The sequence below is a fragment of the Somniosus microcephalus genome, chromosome 12 (genome assembly GCF_052327205.1).
Source record: "Somniosus microcephalus isolate GS21.2 chromosome 12, FLI_Smic_1.0, whole genome shotgun sequence".
NCBI lineage: Eukaryota > Metazoa > Chordata > Chondrichthyes > Squaliformes > Somniosidae > Somniosus > Somniosus microcephalus.
In genome coordinates this window covers 5498126-5514337 of record NC_140998.1, presented here as the reverse complement: position 1 = coordinate 5514337, position 16212 = coordinate 5498126, and the positions used below count along the sequence as shown (strand labels likewise).

The 16212-nt window shown below is 52.8% G+C and overlaps 1 protein-coding gene across 5 annotated transcripts in view; it reads left to right on the top strand.

Annotated features, from left to right (window-relative positions):
• ift43 (intraflagellar transport 43 homolog (Chlamydomonas)) overlaps window positions 1-16212 on the top strand; it is a 269145-nt gene that overhangs the window by 72198 nt on the left and 180735 nt on the right. For all 5 annotated transcript variants that reach the window (XM_086002542.1, XM_086002538.1, XM_086002540.1 and 2 more), the window contains exon 3: window positions 10258-10322. In XM_086002542.1, the coding sequence (XP_085858668.1) occupies window positions 10258-10322 (65 nt within the window). The remainder of the gene's footprint in view (window positions 1-10257; window positions 10323-16212) is intronic.

Here is a 16212-nt window from a genome sequence, read left to right as displayed (position 1 = left end):
TTTTCCCGTGGAGTTTTTATTTCTCAGTGGAATGTATATTCGTTGAGAATTTTGGAATATTCTTTTAAATGTTTGCCACTGATTATCTACCGTCCTACCTTTTAATCTAATTTCCCAATCTACCTCAGCTAACTCGCCCCTCATACCTATGTAATTGGCTTTATTTAAGTTTAAGACTCTCGTTTCCGACTGAAATATTTCACTCTCAAACTCAACGTGAAATTTTATCATATTATGATCACTCTTCCCCAGAGGATCCTTTACTATGAGATTACGAATTAACCCTGTCTCATTACACAATAGAGGATCTAAAATAGCCTGTTCACTGGTTGGCTTCATGACATATTGTTCTAGGAAACTGTCCCGAATGCATTCCATGAACTCGTCCTCCAGACTACCTTTGGCAATTTGATTTGTCCAGTCTATATGAAGATTAAAGTCCCCCAGGATTATTGCATTACCTTTGTTACAAGCTCTTACTATTTCTTGATTAAAATTCTGTCCAACAGTATAGCTACTGTTGGGGGGCCTATATACTACTCCCACCAATGTTTTCTGCCCCTTGTTATTCCTTATCTCCACCCATAATTTTTAAAAAAAAAATTAAATGGCGGCACGCGCGGACGCAGCAGCTTTGTCTCTCCCGAGACTGAGCGTTTCACCCTCTTTCTGAGTCTCTTCTGGACTCTGCTGATACGGGAATTGAGGGCAGACCTACTGTACAGCCGGCAGACGCTCCTCGATATCGGGGCCGACTGCATGTGGCTCACACCTGGCGCCGTCGATCTGCTTCCCGACATCGCCCGATCCCCGGGACCAGCGTGGCATCCTTCCCCAGCCGGAAGTCGGCGCAGACCGTGCAGAGAACGCAAGCAGAAGCGGGGCAAGAGGGCCGGAATCCAAAATAGGCTGAAGAGGGCTCCACACAAACCCTCCCTCCCAAGTATTTTCCTGGCCAACGTCAGGTCACTGGAAAATAAAATGGATGAGATCAAACTTGATCTCTCCTCACAGAAAAGGACAAAGGAATGCTGTGCCATGATCTTCACAGAGACCTGGTTGAACAACAGCATCCCTGACACCACCATCCAACTAGAAGGACGCACGGTCTTCCACGCCGACAGAACTGCAGACTCCGGTAAGAGCAAGGGAGGCGGTTTGTGCATTTACACTAACAATGCCTGGTGCACTAACACGGACATAATCGATAGATCCTGCTCGGCTGATTTGGAATTCCTCATGGTAAGGTGCAGACCCTTCTACCTGCCTCGGGAATTCACGGCTGTTATCATCACTGCGGTCTACATCCCACCACACGCTAATGACAAACTAGCACTGAAGGACCTCTACAGGGCCATCAGCGAACAACAAACTGCGCACCCAGACGGAGCTTTTATTGTCGCGGGGGACTTCAATCACATAAACCTAAAATCTGTACTCCCGAAATTCCACCAGAATGTTTCCTGCCCCACAAGAGGGGAGAACACACTGGATCAAGTCTACATGAGCATCGTAGATGCTTATAAGGCCATTCCCTGCCCCCACCTTGGGAAGTCTGACCACCTCTCCCTGTTTCTAGCCCCGGCATACAAACCGCTCATCAAAAGAGTGAAAGCATCAGTGAGATCAGTGAAAGTATGGCCAGAGGGGGCAGTCTCGGAGCTTCAGGATTGCTTCGAACGCACTGAGTGGAGCATGTTTGCCCATAATGACATCGAGGCATACACATCCACAGTGCTATTCTACATTAACAGTTGCGTCGAGGTCGTCACGACCCATAAAAATATCAGGACATACCCCAACCAGAAACCCTGGATGAACGGGGAGGTCCGCTCGCTGTTGAAAGCACGCAACGCAGCATTTAAATCTGGCGACGCGGCGGCTTACAGTGCAGCTAGGACCAACCTAAAAAAGGGTATCAGGACTGCAAAAAGGAAACAGACACTGCGGATAGAGGATCACTTCCGCAACAACTCGGACCCCCGGCGCATGTGGCAAGGCATCCAGTCAATCACTGACTACAAGAGTAAAAACACCAGCCCCCCGGTCAGCGATGCCTCCCTTCCGGAGGAGCTTAACAACTTCTACGCACGCTTTGACAGGGACAACAGGGAGCCGGCTACCAAAGCCTTGCCACCCCCGGAAGACCAGGTGCTCACTCTGTCGACCTCCGACGTAAGGGGTGTTCTACGCAGAGTGAACACACGTAAGGCTGCTGGACCTGATAGCATCCCTGGACGGGTACTCAAGGAATGTGCTGATCAGCTGGCTGATGTCTTCACCGCCATCTTCAATCTGTCATTGGCCCAGGCAGTAGTCCCTACATGCTTCAAGACCGCTACCATTATTCCTGTGCCAAAACAAACGGCTGTGACGTGTCTGAACGACTATCGGCCTGTTGCACTCACACCCATCATAATGAAGTGTTTCGAGAGACTGGTCCTGGCTCACATCAAAGCCAGTGTTCCCGCCTCTCTTGACCAACACCAGTTTGCCTATCGTGCAAATAGATCAACGGAGGATGCAATCACAACTGCTCTACACTCTGCACTAAATCACTTAGACGGTAAAGAGACCTACATCAGAATGCTGTTCATAGACTACAGCTCAGCATTCAACACTATCGTCCCCAACAAGCTGGCCACCAAACTCCAATCTCTTGGCCTGAACACTTCCCTCTGCAACTGGACCCTGGACTTCCTAACAAACAGACCCCAGTCTGTCAAATTAGGTAACCACACCTCCCCCCCCACCCCACCTGACCCTGAACACGGGGGCCCCACAAGGATGTGTGCTGAGCCCCCTCCTCTACTCCCTCTTCACCCACGACTGTGTGGCTGTTCATGGTTCCAACACCATCATCAAGTTTGCGGATGATACCACGGTAGTAGGCCAGATCACCAACAACGATGAGTCAGCCTACAGGGAGGAGGTCCAGCATCTCGTGAAGTGGTGCGCCGATAACAACCTGGCCCTCAACATCAAGAAAACCAAAGAAATCATTGTGGACTTCAGGAAGTCTAAAGGCGGAAGTCACACCCCCATCCACATCAATGGGGCTGTGGTGGAAAGGGTGGACAGCTTTAAGTTCCTCGGAGTCCACATCACGGAAGACCTCTCCTGGTCCCTCAATACCTCCTCTCTGGTGAAGAAGGCCCAGCAGCGCCTATATTTCCTAAGGAGGCTGAAGGGATGTAACCTGTCACCCCTGATCCTCTCTAACTTTGACCGCTGCACAATAGAGAGCATCCTGACGAACTGTATCACAGTATGGTATGGCAGCTGTAGCTACTATGACCGGAAAGCCCTGCAGCGGGTAGTCAAAACTGCCCAACGCATTACCGGCACCCAGCTACCGACCATAGAGCACATATACCAGAAACGCTGTTTACAGAGGTCACGGACCATCATCAAAGACCCTACCCACCCCACCCACAGTCTGTTCACCCTCCTGCCATCTGGGAGACGCTACAGATGCATTCGCACCCGAACGACCAGATTTAGGAACAGCTTCTTTCCCAGGGCTGTCATCCTACTGAACTCCACAAATAAACTCTAAAGCCTGCACATCTGCCAATGCACTTTATTATGGTTATGTTTATGTTAATGTATTACAAGCCAAATGAATGTTGAATGTTTAAATGTCTTAATCTAAATGTACACTCTCGGGAGCCGCAAGCCTACATTTCGTTGTACTGCACTTGTGCACTAACAATGACAATAAAGTTGATTGATTGATTGATTGATATTGATTCTACTTCCTGATCTTCCGAGCCAAGATTCTTTCTCACTACTGTCCTTATGACATCCTTTATTATCAGGGCTACTCTCCCTCCTTTTCCATTCTGCCTGTCTTTTCGAAACGTCAGGTACCCGGAAATATTTAATTCCCAAACTTGGTCACCTTGCAACCACGTCTCTGTAATGACTATTATATCAAAACCATTTATCTTTATTTGTGCCACTAATTCATCTGTCTTGTTACAAATGCTTCATGTATTCAGATAAAGAGCCTTTAATTTTAACATTTTACCAATATTCCCTGCTTTCATCTTATTCGCTGCTGCACTTTTACCGTTAAACTCTCTGGCCTAGAAATTCAGTTGCGTGCGCCAGCCGTTAGCGCCTTAGGAGGAGTAGATCTCGAGCGCTAGGCACTTAGCGGCCGGGCGCAGCGCGATCTGCACCTACGCCCAACTTCAGTAGACATTTAGCGCCGGCGCAAAGTGTTTGCGCGCGCTCAGCTGCACGCGCAGATTATGACGTCATTTCCTCGTGCAACGCCCTTTGTGCGCCCCAATCCGGAACTTCAGTCGCGCCCGCCCAATGTGGGCGTGGCGCTCCTAAGAACTGTGAAATGGAATGCAGCAGAGGCCATGCGGGCCGCGGGGAGCGCAAATTAAAGGGCACTTACCCTGAACTGTAAAGGCCAGCCATTTTGCAGCAATCACTCTTGTGCAACGGATTTATGGACAGAGACCAAGGAAGAGAGCTTACTGCTTTGGCCCAACATAGGAGAGGTATTTTTGGCTTCAGGCCAGAGCTTGGCAATTCGCCTTCATTGTGATGTCATTGTTTGCCAGTATATTATGGGGGCTGCATGGGGTGCCAACCCTCAGTTTCAGCATTATGTGCGAAGGGCTCGCAGACGCTGTGTGAGAGGGGCAGCCCTGGCTAGACGCAGAGGGGGCAACAGGCGTCGGCAACGTAGGCCTTACCCACTCGGAATACCGCCAGCAGGTGTCCTATCTCACCATGACTGCCGTGCAGTGTGTTAGGAGGCTGCGCTTCAGAAGGGAGGTGGTTGCAGAGATCTGCCAGCTGCTTCACAGAGATCTGCGTCCACAGCTGAGGTGCAGGACGTCTCTGTCGGTGGAAGTGAAGGTCACGGTGGCTCTGAACTTCTATGCAAGCGGCTCCTTCCAAGCCGCTGCTGGGGACATTGCTAACATATCCCAGTTCGCCGTGCATTGCGGCATCCGCCAGGTGACCAATGCCCTTTTCAGAAGGAGACACCAATTCATCTCCTTCCCCATGACCCTGGAGAGGCAGCAGCAGCGTGCAGTCGGATTTGCAAGGATTGCGGACTTCCCCATGGTGCAGGGCGCCATTGACTGCACGCATGTGGCTTTGCGGGCACCTATCGACAATGCCGAGGATTACCGCAACCGGAAGGGCTCCCATTCCCTCAATGTACAGCTGGTGTGTGACCACAGGCAGCGCATCCTAGCTGTCAATGCCCGCTTTCCAGGCAGCAGCCACGATGCATTTATCCTGCGACAGATTACTGTGGCTGACATGTTCCAGGCACAGCCTCCCCCAAGAGGATGGCTTATCGGGGACAAAGGCTATCCTTTGTGTACCTGGCTCATGACCCCGCTCCGCGCGCCCAGGACCCCTGCTGAGGAGGCATACAACGAAAGCCATCAAGCCACTAGGAACATCATAGAACAAACGATTGGCGTCCTCAAGCAACGGTTCCGCTGCCTGGATCGTTCCGGCGGATCTCTGCAGTATTCGCCGGAGTCTCCCAGGTCGTGGTCGTTTGCTGCATGCTGCACAACCTGGCTATCCGCAGGACTCAGGCACTGCCACCTCACGCTGGAGCACCACCTCAGGAGGACGAGCAGGAGGACCATGAGGAGGAGGAGGAGGAGGAGGAGGAGTACCAGCCCAGGAGGGAGGCACAAGGTCCAAGGGCCGCCCTTCGGCGGCTTATTGAACGTCACTTCTAGGCCCCCTGTCAGGGAATGGCTTGTGGCAATGAAGGGACCTGAATGCAGCCGCTCCGCAAGCCCTCAGCCGGTTAAGGCAACAACCACTTCAAACATCAAACATGGACAAGCTGAATAAATAAAATGCTTTATTGAACAAATTCAGGGCCCTTCCCACATGAAACCCAAAAACAGACAACACCCCCAAAAAACAGTCACACACATGACTCACTCCCACAACCTGGGGAGGAATAACAAAACATTTCCACAAAAATGGCCTTCATCCTCGGCCTTACCAAAACAACCATCCCCATAAACAAAACAATCATCCCCATATAAAAACAACCATCCCCATATAAAAACAACCATCCCCATATAAAAACAACCATCCCCATATAAAAACAACCATCCCCATATAAAAACACATTTGCCCACACCCTCTACTTTGTGGCCCGCGAGGGCGATTCCTTGTCCAGCCTTTTGCGGCCCCTGGCCGCCCTGCTGCTCCTCCTCAAAGTGTGCCCAGTGGCTGCTGCAAGGCTGGGGGAAGGCTCCTGAGGGGCACATGGCGTGACGGCAGATGCCCTTGGGGGTCGGCCTTGACGAGCTCTGGGCCTCGAGGGGCCGGCTGGTGACTGCTGCAGCTGTGGCTGGGCAGCATCAGTCTCTCCAGCAGCTCGTCGCAGCTCCACTGGGGGAGTGGCAGTGGCGACTGCAGGAATGGGGGCAAGCTGGCTGATGGCAGGCGCTCGCTGCTTGCCTGAGACACTGGCACTCGCCCGGGCCAGCACTGCAGCATGCGCAGCAATCTGCTGAAGGACAGACCGCTGTGCTGCTGCAGCGCGGCGGGTGCCCTGGCGATGCCTGGCTGACACAGCGAGTGTGGCAGCAGTGAGTGCCAGTACTGCCCTGGTCTGTGCCCGCATCAGACCAGCCAGTGACTGCACGGCACCACTGATCACCTGGCGACTCGCGGACTGTTCTGCCCCAAATTCCGCCCAACTCGCTGCCTGTGCTGCCCCGAATTCGGCCCGACTCGCGGCCTGTGCTGCTTCGAATTGCTCGAAACTCCTGGCCTGTGAGGCCCCGAAATCGGCCACACTATGAGCCAGGGACTCGATGGCCTCAGGCAACCGTGCCACAACCCCCATGAACTCGGTGTGCCGGCGATCCGAGTCCACGGACATTTGATCGAGGAGGCGCACCTCCTTGGCGAGGACCGTCTCCGGACTGGAGGCCGGACTCTCCCTCTGGGGAGAAGGCCGCCGAGCTGCCCGACCCTTCCCGCGTTGCTGGATGCCACTGGGCCCAGGAACTACACTCCCCTGCGACCCTTCCCCCCTCTGGGAAGAAGGCCGCCGAGCTGCCCGACCCTTCCCGCGTTGCTGCACGCCACTGGGCACAGGAGCTACACTCCCCTCCGACACTTCCCCCTGGCTCTCCTCCAGGGAAGACATGTCCCCTCCATTGGCATCCCCTGGCGCGGCTGAGGGTTCCCCTGATGGGCCGCTTTCCTCTTCCTCTTCCTCCTCCTCCTCCTCCTCTTCCGAGGGGCTGTCACTGGCAGCTTCAGGGACCTCCTCCTCACCATCTGAAAGCAGGAAGGCACAAGAGTAGCTTTAGAGTGAGGAGAGAGCGTCAGCGAGGGAGGCATGAGTGGTGGCATTCAGCGCATTGGTCGGACAGTGGCAAAGGATGTAGATCTGAAGTGCAAGTGGGACGAGAGAGGTCCAAAAGGTGATGTCCTTACCATTGGTGCCCAGAACAGGGTCGGCATCTCCAGATGCAACGGGGCCAATCACCCGGGCACCCATGAGGCTACCCACGCGCTCTTCCAGGGCACTGAGCTGCTGGATCTGGGGACGGCCTCCCCCGGTCACAGTCCGGCTCTTCTGATTGTGTGCCAGCTTGGCCTGCAAGAGAAAGGACGGCCTCTAAGTACAGTGTGGTGCCCTGATCTTGTGTGCACTGCCTCCCATGGTCGAATAGCTTGGCCAGTGTGGTGCCCTGATCTTGTGTGCACTGCCTCCCATGGTCGAATAGCTTGGCCAGTGTGTAAAGTGCAGAATGTGCAATTGATGTTCATGCCAGTCCCATAGCTGCTGGATGAGGGCTGGCCATGAGGGCTTTTAGGTCCCTTTGCCCATAATGTGAGGTGCACATGCAAGGATGAGGAGGACACTGGAAAGGGGACTCACCCTGACAATCCTTGTGAGGTCATTGAACTTTTTCCGGCATTGGACACCAGTCCTGGGGACCTCGCTGTTGGATGTGACCCTGTGGGCGACCTCCCTCCAGGCTTTCCTGTAGACGCTGGTGGCAGGCTTCTTGCCACTGTCCAGGAACAAGAGTTTGCGTCTCCTCTCCAAAGCCCTAACCAGCACCCTCAAATCATGGCCAGTGAAGCGCTGCGCTCGTTCACGGGCCTTCTGCATCTTTCCCGGCGCTATTTCTGTTCAGCAGCAGTGTTTAGGCCTAGCTGGAGGGCTGCAGTGTCCAGGGCGTGGCAGCAGACGAACTCGACCCTTCCCCCTGTAAGAGCTGGCCGGCGCCAGGGTGTCTGCTGTCAATCAAGAAATGACCACACCTGCGCTGCGCCCGGCCTCGGCGGTTTAGCTCAGCACCGCCGGCTTTGCGCCTAAAGATAGTTGTGTAACGCCAGTTTTAGCGCTCGAGCAAACTCTTAGGGCGAAGCTACTGAATATCGGCGAAGTGGCCTCGACTTTGCGCCGGGCGCAAACTTTAGCGGCCGCCCGACTTTTCCGCCCCAAAAGTGGCTATACTGAATTTCTAGGCCTCTGTCCCTTCCTGTCACAGTCTGTTTATCTTTACTCAAATTGCTACACTGCTCCATTGCATTGACTTTTCTCGATACATCACCTGACCCTTGTGTGTGTGTTGTGCCATAATCCACACTTGCAGCAGAGGGAGAGAAGCACATGTGTGCTCACATGTCGATGTGAGCGTGCAGAAGTATACACACGTGCACACATGCGGGCACACACGCATGCAGACTCACACGTGCAGGCACACACACATACCTGCAGTCGTGTGTCTCTGTCCTGTGGTCTCTGTGTTGGAGCTGCATTGCCTTCTCTCTGCTTGGATTTGGCCTCGATTGGTAAAAGGCCTATCTTGGGCAGGCTGGGGTCGGGTTCATTCCGACTGTCTCTGTGCCAACTCAGAGATTCTCAGGAAGAGAATGTGTCCTCGGACTCCCGTCAGCTTTTTTCCCACACTCCCATTAGTCATCTCTTATTTTAAGCAACGTGATCTCTCAGCATTCCTACGGAGTTTATTTTTGAAAATTAAATAGAAGAAAATCAAATAGTTTTATGAATCGAGAGAGTCCCCTTCTGTAAGAACAAAGTATTAAATCTTTACTCTGCAACTTACTGCTTTCCTCTTCCGAAAGCTCTGACTCTCACTGGGGTACAGATCTACAGACACTGACTCTCACTGGGGTACAGTTCCACAGACACTGACTCTCACTGGGGTACAGATCTACAGACACTGACTCTCACTGGGGTACAGTTCCACAGACACTGACTCTCACTGGGGTACAGATCTACAGACACTGACTCTCACTGGGGTATAGTTCCACAGACACTGACTCTCACTGGGGTACAGTTCCACAGACACTGACTCTCACTGGGGTACAGTTCCACAGACACTGACTCTCACTGGGGTACAGTTCCACAGGCACTGACTCTCACTGGGGTACAGTTCCACAGACACTGACTCTCACTGGGCTACAGTTCCACAGACACTGACTCTCACTGAGGTACAGTTCCACAGACACTGACTCTCACTGGGGTACAGTTCCACAGACACTGACTCTCACTGGGGTACAGTTCCACAGACACTGACTCTCACTGGGGTACAGTTCCACAGACACGGACTCTCACTGAGGTACAGTTCCACAGACACGGACTCTCACTGGGGTACAGTTCCACAGACACGGACTCTCACTGAGGTACAGTTCCACAGACACGGACTCTCACTGGGGTACAGTTCCACAGACACTGACTCTCACTGGGGTACAGTTCCACAGACACTGACTCTCACTGGGGTACAGTTCCACAGACACTGACTCTCACTGGGGTACAGTTCCACAGACACGGACTCTCACTGGGGTACAGTTCCACAGGCACTGATTCTCACTGGGGTATAGTTCCACAGACACTGACTCTCACTGGGGTACAGTTCCACAGGCACTGACTCTCACTGGGGTACAGTTCCACAGACACTGACTCTCACTGGGGTACAGTTCCACAGACACTGACTCTCACTGGGGTACAGTTCCACAGACACTGACTCTCACTGGGGTACAGTTCCACAGACACTGACTCTCACTGGGGTACAGTTCCACAGACATTAACTCTCATTGGGGTACAGTTCAACAGACACTGACTCTCACTGAGGTATAGTTCCACAGACACTCACACCCCTTGGGGTACAGTTCACGGGGCACTGGTTGATGCTGCACTGTGTTCTGTTGGTGGGGATCTGACCTAATCAAACTGTTTTGCGTCTGTTGCAGGGTCCCCCGAGCAAACCCGCGCGCCGGCAGGGAGGATGGGCAGATGACACGCCTCGCTTAGTCAAGTAAGTGCCAAAGAGCTGCCTGCCCCTGCCACAAATGGGGCAGTTGAACTGTACAGACCAAACACACTTACCTCTGCACTCATGCACCCATCACTCACCTGAACACCGGACATCTCGACCCCTCCAAGCCCTTCAGCCCGACGGCCCGCCTCGCTAACTTGGCGTGGTTTGGAGCCGTCGGGAATCCCACACTTCAGCAATAAAAATAGGGATTAGGCTAAAAACTGCCTGTTAACAGGCAGTTAATTGGCACTAATCCCCTTCCCGCCTCGGGGAGGCGGGTCTCAGTGCGGGGAGAGCAGGGTCGGGGGGTGCGGGGTCGGGGGGTGCGGGGTCGGGGGATGCGGGGTCGGGAGTGCGGAGTCGGGGAATGCAGGGTCGGGGGGTGCAGGGAGTGCGGGGTCGGGGGGTGTGGGGTCGGGGGGTGCGGGGTCGGGGGGTGTGGGGTCGGGGAGTGCAGGGTCGGGGACTGCAAGGTCGGGGGGTGCGGGGGCGTGGGAGGCGCGGGGTCGGGGGGCGCAGCGTCGGGGAGCAGGTTCAGGGGGCGCGGGGTCGGGGGGTGCAGGGTCGGGGGGGCGCAGAGTTGGGGGGCGCGGGGTCGGGGAGCGCGGGGTCGGGGAGCGCAGGGAGTGTAGGGTCGGGGGGTGCGGGGCCGCGGGGCGCGGGGTCGGGGAGCGCGGGTTCGGGGGCGCGGGGTCGGGGAGCGCGGGGTCGGGGGGGCGCGGGGTCGGGGAGCGCGGGGTCGGGGGGCGCGGGGTCGGGGGCGCGGGGTCGGGGAGCGCGGGGTCGGGGGCGCGGGGTCGGGGAGAGCAGGGTTGGGGGGTGCGGGGTCGGGGGGTGCAGGGTCGGGGGGTGCGGGGTCGGGGAGAGCAGGGTTGAGGGGTGCGGGGTCGGGGGGCGCGGGGTTGGGGGCGCGGGGTCGGGGAGAGCAGGGTCGGGGGGCGCAGGGTCGGGGGCGCAGGGTCGGGGGCGCGGGGTCGGGGGCGCGGGGTCGGGGGCGCGGGGTCGGGGGGCGCGGGGTCAGGGAGCGCAGGGTCGGGGAGAGCAAGGTCGGCCTCGGCTTTGCTGCTTCCCATGTTCTAATATTCTGCCCACACGCTCTGCCCGGACTCGGGCGGGGAGACTGGCCACTTGGGTGGGGGTGCGGGGCTGTGATCGGTGCTCGTGGGTCTCGTACCCCGGTAAGGATCAGGAGTGGAGGTAGAACCCGGTGGGGGCGGGAGGAGAGAGAGAGCTGGGGGGGAAATTTCCCAGCCAGAACCAGGTCCAACTCGCGCTTAAAGGAATTCAGTGAATCAGCGTTCATAGCGTGAGTCGGCAGCCTATTCCACAGGTCCACTATTCTCTGAGAAAACCTCCAAACCTCTGACCTAGTTCCGGCCTTACATAATGAGATTGTGAGCCATGGTCCTCCCTAACCTATTTAGTTGAGACGAACTGTCTACACAAACACAATCGATTCCTTTCATCATCATATAAACCTCAATCAATTCACCCCTAAGCTGTAAAGTTTCGAGAACCAGCTCTTTGAGCCGATCTTGGTAACTGACTTGGTAACTATATTGCAGTAAGCATTGGCACCTTCAGGAGAGGAAGCCTCTCGCGATACAGGAATAAGGGAATGCCCCGTACTAGGCTCAGCCCTACTCAATAGGGATGAGAGACTTGTTCACAAAATTGAAGCCCATGGGATTAAAGGGGCAGTGGCAGCAGGGACACAAATGTGGCTAATATTAAATCCGTGTGTTAATGGAGACACAGAATGCAGGAGTTGGTTTAACAAGTCTTTACTGAATGGAGACAATCTGGAAACTGAAACTACAGAAGCCTGCTAGGGCCTTTTATACAGGGGTGGTCGCTGCCGGTACTGCAGTCTGAGGCCAGTTATTCCCTTAAAGGGACATACACAACAATTCCTCCCCTTTTAGATAAACGATACATAACATTCATTTAACAACTAAATAATAACTAATTACAATTACGGTTGCTAGATACATTAGCTGAAGTTAAGCAATTATAAGTTCAGTCTTTGAGGAAGCTTCCTGATTCTGTCTGGATAACGCCTCTTTGGGATATCAGGTTCTTCTGGCAAGGTTGAGTCGGGATCAATGTCGTTGTTTGGTTCGTCTGCTTCCAATATCACCGATTCTACGGTAGATGCAATTGGTACTTCGGTTTCATCACCAGGTGTATCAGATCGTGGTGTGGAGTTGAGGTTTTCCAGTGACTCTAGAATCTGGTCAGCATGGCGTCTTACAATGCTCTCTCCAACGTCCACGGTATACATTAGAGGTCCTTGCCGTGTATAGATCGTTCCTGGCTGCCATTTCTCTGTGCGGTAGTCCCGGGCCAAAACTGGTTGACCTATCTTAAAACTCCTGGTCGGCCTTTCATTCATATTCTGAAACTGCCTGTTCTCCACATCTCTTCTGACGTTTGGCTTAACCAAATCCAAGCGGCATTGTAGTCTTCGATTGAAGAACATCATGGCTGGAGTTTAGTTGGTAACCGCATGTGTCGCATTCCGGTAGGCAAACAAGAAGTTATCCACCTTGTGTTGTAGGGGTATATCTTCATTACGCATTGCCTTGATAGCCTTCTTGAATGTTTGAACAAACCTCTCGGCCAATCCATTAGTGGCTGGATGATATGGGGCGGATGTGTAATGCTTAACACCATTGTTCTTTAAGAACCTCCGGAACTCTTCAGACACAAACTGTGGTCCATTATCAGAGCAAATCTGTTCAGGCAGCCCATTCCTGGCGAATATGGTTCGTAAGACTGTGATAGTTTTTTCTGTGGTGGTTGAGGACATTTTTATTACCTCTGGCCACTTTGAATGTGCATCCACCGCAATTAAAAACATCGAGTCCATAAAGGGACCAGCAAAATCAATGTGCACCCTTTGCCATGGAGATGAGGGCCACTCCCATGGATGTAGAGGGGCTTGTGGTGGGGCGTTTTGGACCTTCTGGCATCCTGTACAGCTCTTGGTCATCTCTTCGATTTCTCTATCGATTCCCGGCCACCACACAAACGCTCTGGCTAAGTTCTTCATTTTTACCCCTCCCAGATGACCCTCATGAAGCTCATTGAGCACTCTATCCTTCAATTTGGGTGGAATTACTACTCTGGATCCACACATCAAGGTTCCTCTGCACACTGACAGCTGTTCTCTTCTCGGCGAGAATGCTGGCAACAGTGGTTCGCCATGTGCTGGCCATCCCTTCGCTGTTAAATCATAGACCCAGGAGAGTGTCGGGTCATTTCGTGTTTCCTTTTCTATGTTTGCATTCGTCACAGGGAGACATTCGACAATAGTCGAGTGGAATAACTCCACTGGATCCACTGCCAGTTCTTCTTCCACCGTCGGCAACGGTAGGCGCGACAACCCATCAGCATTCCCATGCTGTTTAGTTCCTTTGTACTCGATGTCATATTGGTGTGCCCCTAGGAAAAGGGACCACCTCTGTAGCCGTTGTGCCGTCATTATCGGTACACCCTTCTGAGGGTTGAAAATGGAGACGAGAGGTTGATGATCAGTTAGTAGAGTAAATTTCTGACCGTGCAGGTAGTGATTGAACTTCTTCACCCCCCACACCAGGCTGAGGGCCTCTCTGTCAATCTGGGCGTAGTTACGCTCGGCTGAAGTTAACGAGCGTGACGCAAAAGCTATCGGCCTCTCAGAACCATCAAGGAATTTATGTGACAGTACCGCCCCAATGCCGTAGGGAGACGCATCACACGCCAGTCTTATCGGTAGTGATGGGTTGTAGTGAGCCAATACTTCTCTTGAAGTGATTAGGTCCTTACTCTTCTGAAAGGCCCGCTTACATTCATCGCTCCATTTCCATGCTACTCCCGTTCGTAGTAGGGCATTCAGTGGATGCAGAATTGTGGACAAATTCGGCAAAAACTTATGGTAGTAATTCACCAATCCGAGGAATGACCGCAGTTGCGACACATTTTCAGGCGCTGGAGCCTTAACTACCGCTTCAATTTTGTCAGGGGACTTATGCAACCCCTCTTCATCAATCACGTGGCCACAATACGATATCTGTTTCTTAAAAAACTCGCACTTGGGGCGATTGGCTCGTAGCCCATGTTCACGTAGTCTAGTGAGCACCTGCTCTAGGTTGGCAAGGTGTTCACTGTCATCTTCACCTGTCATTGGATGTCGTCCAAGTAACACTGAGTCCCCGGAATCCCTTGCAGGACTTGTTCCATCGCTCTTTGCCATATCGCCGGAGCTGATGCTACTCCGAATACCAGTCGATTATACTGGTAAAGACCTTTGTGAGTGTTTATCGTGAGATACTTCCTAGAGGATTCTTCAACCTCCATCTGCAAATATGCTTGTGCTAGGTCAATTTTTGTAAAACGCTTCCCTCCAGACAGTGAGGCGAAGATATCTTCTATCCTTGGAAGAGGATATTGTACTGTGTGAAGGACTGGGTTCACTGTCACCTTGAAGTCCCCACAGATGCGAACCTTCCTTGGCTCCTCAGACTTATTGTTTAACGTTTTCTTCATGACAGGAACGATGGGTGTCGCCCACTCGCTCCAGTCTACCTTAGATAACACGCCTGCATTCTCCAGATTCTCCAGCTCTGCCTCGGCGGCTGGGCGAATTGCATATGGTACCGGTCTTGCTTTGAAAAACTTGGGAATTGCATTCTCCTCTATTTTTATCGAGGCGGTTATGCCTTTAAGAGTGCCCAGTTCTTGTTGAAATACCTCTTTGGCGTCAGCTAAGATTGTTGACAATCGTCCAGGAGTGACGTCGTCATCCTTTTTACCAGCCACCGTCAGTGCCTGAATGGAGTGCCAGTCTAAACTTATCTTTCTGATCCATTCACGTCCCAATAACGGTGGTCCACCATCTTGCAGAATGTAGAGATACAATTTCCGTATTTTCTTGCCGTTGTATTCGACAGGCACCCTTATTTTTCCTCTGGGGTATACTTTTTGCCCCGTATACGTCCTCAAGACAATGGATGTCTCTCTCAAGGGTATGTGTGAGAATAGCTGCTCGTAGTCTCATCGATTCATGATGGTTAGCGCTGATCCTGTATCCAATTCCATTTTGACTTGGGACCCTGCTATCGCGAGGGTCACCCAAATGGTTCGGTGATCCTCTTTTGCGATTACGTTGTGAAGTTTGAGACAGCTTAGTCTCTTGTTCCCGGATTCACTATCGCTCATCTGGTCTTCGGAACTACTGTCCGTCATCTTTTGTACTTTCCTGTACGGTTCCTTAGTAGCCTTTTTATTGTCGTTGGTCTTCTTCTCAGACCTGCAAACTCGTGCAATGTGTCCCATCTTTCTGCATTGCCTGCATATTTTGTCCTTGGACCAGCAGTCCTTCTGGTCATGGTTTGTTCTGCCGCAGCGATAACATTTTGCAAATCCCCGTGTCATTTTGTGGGTGCCGTATTCCTGTGGCTTTTGTTGTATTTCCGCAGCTCCCCTTGCTGCTGCTTCGTACGATACTGCCACGCTGAAAGCCTTATCTAGCGTCAGCTCTTTCTCTGAGAGTAACCTCTTCTGGGTTCCTTCACTCAGGAGTCCACAGACAAATTTGTCCCGTAAGGTATCTGCCAGTCCTGCTCCGAACTGGCAGTGCTTTGATAGCTTGCATAGTTCCGTAAGGTAATCAGCATTGCTCTCATTTTTATGCTGATTTCTCCTGTGGAATTTAAATCTTTCTGCTATCAGCAGCGGTGTAGGATTTAGGTGTTCCTGTAGGATAGCAACAATTTCGTTAAAACTCTTCGCCTTCGGTTTGGCTGGAGTAATCAGGTCCCGCAATAGGCCATACGTTCTTGCGCCCATTAAATTTAGCAATACCGATGCCTTTTTCTCCTCGGCTATTTTGTTTGCCTCGCAA